Source organism: Puntigrus tetrazona, chromosome 5, assembly GCF_018831695.1.
Source record: "Puntigrus tetrazona isolate hp1 chromosome 5, ASM1883169v1, whole genome shotgun sequence".
NCBI lineage: Eukaryota > Metazoa > Chordata > Actinopteri > Cypriniformes > Cyprinidae > Puntigrus > Puntigrus tetrazona.
The window spans coordinates 340,978-350,036 of record NC_056703.1 but is presented as its reverse complement, the minus strand read 5'-3'; the positions used below and the strand labels follow the sequence as shown (position 1 = coordinate 350,036).

At 35.5% G+C, this 9,059-nt stretch overlaps 1 protein-coding gene across 1 annotated transcript; it reads right to left on the bottom strand.

Annotated features, from left to right (window-relative positions):
- Nucleotides 1–218: 218 nt before the first annotated feature.
- Nucleotides 219–8,542, bottom strand: agpat9l (1-acylglycerol-3-phosphate O-acyltransferase 9, like). Its single transcript, XM_043240374.1, has 13 exons — nt 8,361–8,542; nt 7,964–8,140; nt 6,854–6,920; nt 5,552–5,846; nt 4,705–4,779; nt 4,148–4,237; nt 3,769–3,862; nt 3,038–3,153; nt 1,787–1,842; nt 1,572–1,657; nt 953–1,081; nt 781–860; nt 219–696 (listed from the first exon to the last, which is right to left on the bottom strand). Exons 2-13 carry the CDS (start codon nt 8,105–8,107, stop codon nt 597–599), a joined length of 1,332 nt encoding a protein of 443 aa, XP_043096309.1. The 5' UTR covers nt 8,108–8,140; nt 8,361–8,542; the 3' UTR covers nt 219–596.
- Between the last annotated feature and the right edge of the window lie 517 nt (nt 8,543–9,059).

Genomic DNA, 9,059 nt, shown 5'->3' with positions numbered 1-9,059 from the left:
AGATGTTAGGAAAAACTACAAAAATAATATAGAAAAAATTACATATTGACTAGAGGAAGTGCTTTTTAAGATTTCACTTTTTCCTGAATTTATAAATAATAATTTAAAATAGACAATTCATTCCCTAATATTTCCAGGTTTTCATGGCTGTGGGTAAAAAAACACATTTTGTCATTAATTAATCGCAACTCTGGACAGATCTGACAAAAAAACAGATGTTAAAAAAAGCACAAAAGTTTATTTGCTCTGAAAAATAAATTAGCATGAACCCCAATCACGCATTTGGTCTTTTTTTCATACATTTTAAATTCAAAATCTATTAAAAAAAACTGCAATCATTCAAATGCAAAAGCTCTTTTACCCAGTTAATATTCTGGCATATACAACTCTTCACAGAAAAGCAGGGCAGCCCATATAAAACTGGGATCTACAGCATTTGCAGTGCATATTCAATTTTATTTTTCCCCCATTTATAAATATCTTTAAAATGTGTTTTAGCAGCAGTACTATAAATAGACCCTCCTGTACTTTTGTCAACAAGTTGATGTATTTCCAGTGATTGGTGAAAGAAGATCTTTGATCGTTGGTGTTTGTGTTCAGTCACTGTTGTCATCACCCACCACCATGTGACTGTACTTCTTCTGCTGTTGCTCCTTAAACGAATCCTTCACCTTTGCCCTCTTCAGACCCCCGTCCCTGTGACACACAGAGTAGTAAACATTTAACTTACATTCGATCACTGTAGCTGCAAGACAGCTAAAGGCAAACTCTTTTACACACCAGGCCAAGTCCACTAAACCTCCTTGTTGTGCAATGGTTGATTTCACCCTGTTGGCAAACTGCACAGCATCCTCTCCTTCCTGTGTGCACAGGAAATGAGTGAGGGTGTAATTAATCGCATCTATAAGCTATAGGCTACAGCTATCTTACACTTAACAGCTTGAGCTTTCACCTTCTGTGCCATTGGAGGCAGATACCAGACGTTGCAGACTATGGCCCAGCTGGTCATCATCCGCAGCAGATAGTTCACCATGCTATATTTGCTGCTGTTCCAGAAAGCATCTCCAAACTGTGGGTCATACTATATATAACACGCGCACACACACACACACACACACACACACACACACACACACACACACACACACGCACACACACACTGCATGAGGGTCACAGTAGGTCAGTATACAAAAACAGACTATGAAGATCACTGCAACATTATTTTTAGTAATTATCAAATTAAACAGCTGCTAAAGGAAATATTTTTAGAATTTTGCACATATAGTTTAAAGGATATATTACAAATATAATACACACACACGGTTTGGAGTGATTAAGATTTTTGTTTTATGTTATTGACAGAAAAGTCTCACCAAAGCTGCATTTATTTTATCAAAAATATAATAAAAATTCTAATATTGTCTACTAATTTTTTTTTTAAGTATTGTTGATCAAATAAATGCAGCACAACACAGAATTAGTATTCGCATTGTAACTTACTACAATGCAACTGTAAAAATGACCCTGTTTCCTTACAGCAAGTAACGTGCATAAAAGTACTGATATATTACCTTTATAGCCACGGGGTATATAGTTCCTCCGATTTCAAAACTTCCCTTTTTAAACATCATTACTGATGTATTATTGATGCAAGTTCCTGCGGGGGCAACCAGGTGCAAGTATTAAACTTCAACAGTTGAGCTCTAGAAACAATGCTGTAGAGAAAGACCTGAAATATGGCTGAAACTGTATCTCAGTGTGTTTCTCATTGTTATTATGCACTCACCCTCAGGGAAGATGAGTATTGGCAGCTTTGTTTTGTCATTTGCGTGATCTCTCAACCTGGGAATGAGAAAGATGAACAGACCAGCATGTAATCCAAGAAAGTATGAGGAAGAGATGGAAAATTGATAAACTGCACAAATCACAACATGAAACTTATATATATATATATATATATATATATATATATATATATATAGAAATTTTGATTTAATTTTGATTATATTTATAGGTAGAATAGTATGGAAAATAATAGAAAGTTAGGCATCAATTCTGGATTTTTTTGGTGGAACATAATGAAAATTATATTTTAACTGAATAGATGTTTTAATAAATTTTCTTCTTTATTCTATTTAAAAATATAGTGGTGATGAATGGCAAATAGATCATATTCAGACAAAACAACATTTCTATTGCATTGCAAACTAAACAGAGCTAAACCTGCCACGTAAGCTGACTAATATTGAATTGGACATAAAAGAGGTTATTGAACGTTTTGGAAATCCTTATTCAAGCAGACAGAAGCTGCACTGACACGATGGTAAAAGAGCTGCACTGGGGTGCTACTGAAATGACCTTAACTTAACTAAGGATGGTGGTAACACTTTATTTTAACAACCAATTATCACTAATTATTTCTTAGCACGCATTTCACTGACATATTAACTGTTTATTCATAAAGCACATAGTCTTACGACCAAATCTTAGATCCCTTAATCCTTCACAATATCAACATTTAACTACTACATTAACTAACTAATAATAAACTGCAAATTAGGAGTTTAATAATTAATTAACAGTGAGAACCGGTCCCCAATTTAATAGACCGACAGATACCGTATTGCAGAGATTGTCTGTGCTTGAAAAGGCACTAAACTGTGGCCTACATTGCAAATTGTACGTATGTATTAAACATGACTTATATTATGGATGTACAAGTATGTGTGTCTGAACAATGTCAAGTCTCCAGTGCATGTCAGAACACCGTGTTGTTTTTAAATAAATGTGTTTCTGTTGTGCTGTGAGGCACATAGCAGCTGACTCAGACAGACATGACCCAGCATGCAACGGGGGAGGTATGCTGTCTAAGAAAATTTGTACAGAAATGAATGTATGCATATATGCAGGTTCGTACTGTAGAAAGGTTTAACGAAACAGACATGAAAAATGGTTGAAAATCATGTAAATATATGTATTTTTTGTACTGCTTAGTTTGATCTGTAACGCCTGAACATCATCGTTATTGTTGTTCTACCTTTTTGTCACTAGATGTCGGTCTCTCATCTCTGCTCTCTCAAACCAGATATGGGGGCAGGACCGCTCCATGGCACGCTGGAGTACTCCCATTAAACCACCATGAACCTGTCCTACCTGTTCACAGAAGAAAGGGTTTGTCTAATTGGGAGCAGTTACTTTTATCTTAGAGAATTTTTAATGCAGAGAATCGATTCTCCTGTTTTCTAATGTTTTTGAAGAATCTGTGAAAATGTGAAATCTCTTAACAAAAAAACTGATTATACAAAATGCATCTTTTTTATTTAGTACTGTCCTGAGTAAGATATACACAAAAGATGTTTATATAGTCCACAAGATAACCCCCTCAAAAGTTTGTGAACCCTTGATTGTTAATTCTGTGTGTGTTAACCTGGATGATCTACGATGGTGTGTTTGTTTTGTTACAGTTGTTCACGAGTCCGTTGTTTGTTCAGAAAAATTCTCCATGACCAGCAGATTTTTTTTCATCATCTTTTGCATATTTGAACCCTTTCCGCTAACTGTGTGATCATCTGTATCATGAGACTTGTTTGAGACTCAAACACAGCTATTAAAAAAGCTTCAAACATTCACTGATGCTCCAAAAATAAACAAGAGGCATTAGCCATCAGGTTAGTTAACAAATTAGTCTTACAATTAGTTAACAATTAGTTAGGTTGCACACTGTAACCTTTGTATGAAAGTGCAAATATCATGATTTCAGTCACTCACCATTGCATAACAGCCGTCATTAGCCAGAATAACAACATCAATCGGCGAAGTGTGATTAGCTACACAGATGCCTCCTTTCTTAGGCCTATTCTGTCTGAAAAAAAAAAACAATTAGTTTTGCACAATTAGACTAATTTAAAACACAACTTAACACATTTAAGGTTTAACACAGATGTTTGTTAGCAAGCCCCTGCTTGTAGAAAAGCTGACAGCCACAGAGTCTTTCATTTCAGATTAAATACTGCCTCAGAAGGCAAACACCTGTGTAGAACAAAACCTTACTGGGTTTTGGAACAGAGCCACAGTGTCACTACAATTCTAAACCCTATTATTGTTACTTGATTAGACCAGTTGTTGTTAAATGGAGCCTTGAACTCACTTATTGTGATAGTGAATTGTAGCTGAAAGGCCTCTTGCGCAGATCCTGTAGCACATCAAGTGGACCAGGTCACTCAACCAACCCTTTACTCTGAAACATTGTAATAAATGTGATTAGGATTAAACAACGCTTTGATGGACAACTATAATAAACGAATTGGTAAAAAGGTTGCATTTTTCATCATTCAGCACTGATTAAAAATTATTCTGCAAAAAAAAAAAATCTCTTTAACAATGGATTGTTACTAGGAATAAAACTGAAGCTATGCAATTAGCATCATGTTTGTAAAAACAAAAATGAGAAATGTTTTTCCTAATTTCCTAAAGCTATAAAATTTTTTTATTTTAATCAACAAATGAAACTAAAATTAAAACTATACTGTACACATAGGCAGTACTGTATATATAAATACTGCCTACACAAATTTTTATTTTAGTTTAAAATTTACTACACAAAGTGCTTCATAGGATGTCGATGGTATTTAAGCTTATGAATGACAGAGACCAAATTAAATTGCTCTTGCATTTGCAAAGTTAATAACAGTACTAAAGCATTACCTGCAATTGGGGAGGAAACCCACCATGGTTGTGCCGATCACCAACCAGCTCAGGCCTATAGCTGTGAGTGTAATCCTACAGACAGTGACAATGACAGAAGGACAGGTGCATCATTTTAGCTGAAAAGCACTAGTTTTTTATTTTCAGACCACAAACAATGACTTGCACATCATGCCAAGAAAAGATCTAAGCACTGAATCTCACCAATATAATATACTTATGCACCGTTCAAATGTTTTTAAAAGAAGTCTCTTCTGCTCACCAAGACTGCATAAATAGTTATTTTGCTAAATATTATTAGAATTTAAAATAACTGTACTCTGTTTGAATATAACGTAAAATCGAAATTTATTCCTGTGATGCAAATCTGAATTTTCAGCATCATTACAAGCTCCGACTTCTTGGCTGACCTGTGACTCCATGTATGATACAACTTAATAACGTAATACATCGTACGGCGAGTCAGAACTCACTGCTCAGTAAGTTAGTCAGTTATTTACATTATAATTTTAAACCTAGAAATATTTCTGTAACAAAAACTGTTTCCCTGTTTCAGGGGACATGCATAGGTTAATTTAACTTGCAGTATTGTGGATATATACGATTTACGGAGCTTCAAAATAATGGCCGCTATCCACCAGCATTACCAAGCTTGGAAGAGCCAGGATAAAGTTTTATAAAGTCTAAAAGAAGAACATTATATACACCTAGCATGGCTTCAGGATGAGTAAAATATGAGGTAATTTTCATTTACATAAGTATTTATTTCCTAAAAAAAAATGTACTGACCCCAAACTTTTGAGCAACAGTTTACCAGCTATGAAGCATGCATGAAATAGTACTCTACCGTAGAGGAAGCAGTATGCAATATCTCACGACCACGCCAACTCCCCACAGTACAGTGAGCCTGAGAGAGATGTACTGGAAGTTGTTGTTGGTCCGAGTGAGGAGGTTCCAGGACACCAGCTCCTCCGAGGTGAATCTCTGCGTCACATCGTCTTCCACAATGCTCTCGATGCCTTTCCTGGTGAAGTAAAGAACATCGCTCAGAGTGAAGTCTCCGCGCTCCGCCGACTTTGGCCTGTTCCGACGCAACTCCTCAATCTCCTGCTCCAAAGACGAATTATCCCGCTGAATTAAACCTGAGTCACACAGACAAAATGATTAGTTTTAATGAAATAATGAAAGCATTGGAAACGCTATTTTAGGGTCTCTTAACTAGTTGCTTATAAGCATGCATATTACTAGAATATTAGCCATTTATTAGTAGCACCTATTAATGCTTTATTCAACGTGACCTTATTCTACATCCCTATCCAGTACCTAAACTTAACAAATACATAAGCAGCAAATTAGGAATTCATTGAAGGAAAAGTCAATAAGTGTTCCCTATTCTAAAGTGTTACCAAAGACTTTTTAAAATACAGTAAATTCTGTAATATTGAGAAATATTATTACAATTTAAAAGAACTGTTTTCTATTTGAATATATTTTCAAATGCGATCGCTTCCAGCAATGCAAAGCTGAATTTTCAGCATAATTGCTCCGGTCTTCAGTGTCACATGATCCCTCAGAAATTACTTAAACATTTTATGGTATATTGGATGAATTGAAAGTTCAAAAGAACAGCATTTATTGGACATAGTAATGTCTTTATTGTCACTTTTGATCAGTTTAATGTGTGCCTGCTCAGCTGAAGCGTTAAATTTATTAAGAATCAGTAATGCAGTGTATTTAAACTGTGTAAAAAGTTATAATTTAAACATTAGTAAATGATGACAATGATGACTTTTCATTTTTGGGAGAGCTGTTGCTTTAATACGATGCAAGCTCAGATATTACAGTGTCCGTTCTGTGCCATCTTAAGAAACACATTCAAACTAGACACACTCTATAACTGGGTATAATCATAGGCTTTCATCAGCTGAGATGATGATTAATCAGTGAAGATCAGTGAGGTAATGATAAAGTGCGTTTATAAATCTAATGCAGGGTGTAACTGATAAAGACGGGCTGAAGTCCACTGTGAGCGTGTGAGAGAGCGAGAGAAACTGTAGTCATTGTTTAACATGTGATTACTCGAGTAGACAGATAAGCTGAGAGATCTTTCGTGAGATGTGTTTGTGACTGTAGCTGTAAAAAACCTCACCGTTTGACGTCGAATGTTTCAGTATCTCCTCTGCTCTACTCGCCCTCTGGATTCTGTGCGTTGCCCACTGCAGAAACACCAGGCCAAGCTTAATACATACTGTATGATTGCATTTGTTCCTGACAATAGGCTTTTAACTTGCATAATCAATCAAATTCAAGACCAAAGGGCGCTCAACAAAGTGATGACACAGAACATTTCGGTTTGAGAAATATATACCATCTGATTATGCCACAGTTTTCATTGGTCAACAAAAGTGTTTCATTTCCCCTTGGTGATGGTGTGCAATAGCCTGGTGTCCTGGGAGACTTGGCATGGAGCGTCATGCTGTACTTTTTAAGCCATTTTAAAACGTAATGTCTAAATAACGTGCAACTAATATATATGCAGTTTTTTGTAGCTCATATCAACTGAGAGACTACGTGAAGCGTTTACGCTTTGACGAATGTGTAACAACAGGTAAGCCATTTGTATCTACAGAGTGACTAAAAATGCTGGGAAGCTAAGACAGAGCGAATGTAGGGCATGACTTGTTTTTATCTTTAAGAGATGATAGGAAGACAACTGTGTGTTAAAAAGTAGAATGGAGCAAGACAAAATGTGAAACAGCTACTTATTATCGTATAGCATATATTATCGTATCGTATAGTGTGACAAAAAACAAAAATTGTGGAGGAAGTTACAGCATTTTGATAAAACTTGATGAAATATATATACTTATATATACATTTTTAATATTTTATATATTTAACATTTTATTTCAATTTGATTTTTAGAAATTCTGTTGTGCTTTCGCCTTTTTATTAGTTTCTTACACATATTTTTTTAAATATGCAGTGCTGTCAAACGATTAATTATCACACCCAAAATAAACATTTTTGTTCACATGTGTGTGTGTGTATATTTATTATGTATTTATAAACACAAAAACATACAGCATATATTTTATACATACAGCAAGTATTTAAATGCATATATTTTAATTGATATATATCAAAAATATATTTAAAAAAATCACTTATTATTCTTAAATATATACATGCATGTGTGTGCATTTATTGTGTATTGATATTATTTTTTATTATCTCAATTAACAGTTGTTTACCATACCTCTAAGGTTTTAATAAGGATCTTCATGTAGGTCTCAGTGATGCCAAGCGAGATCCCAAACATCGCAGGCAGCATGATCAGGACCACCAACCCGGTGAACCAGACCCTCAGCACAGGGAAAAACACAGCCCAGAACCCCTCCATAGCCACACGCACCACACTGCATACACTACACAACTTGGGGAGAAATGAAAAAAATGCACAAAGCAAACTTTAAAGAGAAATGCTTCGACTTTTGAAGTAGCTCAAGCACTCTTGCTGAGAAATTTGACTTTTGATGATGTGATACGCGCCATAAACTCTTAACCCGCATTTCAATTTAAACTCGGGACTACAACATGGATTCAAGCCACGAATCAGTCAATCGGTTTTATTAACAAATGAAGCTGGAACTCACCCGGTTTCATGAAAAGGCCAGCAGCTCTACAGGACAGAAAACAGAGAACGCTCCTCGCTGTCATGCCCCTCTGATCCTTAACATGATGGAGACTGGAACTTGAGGTGTTTAAAAGTCCGTTTAAGGAACCTTGCAGCCTTTACGCAGAGTGATTGTGAAATAGCAATGCTGGAAGACATCCTGGACCTGTAAAATGTAGAACAAAGTTCAGCAACAATAGCAAACTGCGCCACCTTGAGGACAAGTTGTGCAGTGAGCTAACGCGCAGACATTTGGTTCGTCTCTAATCTAGTTTTATGTAACCAACTTCAGTTTCTAAACTGATTTTAGTTTGAATAAAAATTTTAATCCTAATCTTACAAAGCCCACAAGTCATATGTATAGTAATAATCCAAGAATTAGACTTTTTAAAACTAGTTTCGCTTGAAATTATGCACTTATGTCTACGTTAAATGCATGCAAAGAAAAGTCAAAGAATCCCTCCCTCCCCAGTTTTTCCACAGCATTTCATTAAGAACTCAATAAATAATGTAGCAAATTAAAGGTTAGCCTATTTAAAGTTAATAATTTTTGTTTTCACGACCAGAAATTTTAATCTCTTGCAACAACATGGCAATTTTGGCTTTATAATTGTGCGTGAGGGTACGTGTCGACAAAAAAAGTAGTTTTCTTTGTCAATAATTATACAACCACATCGAG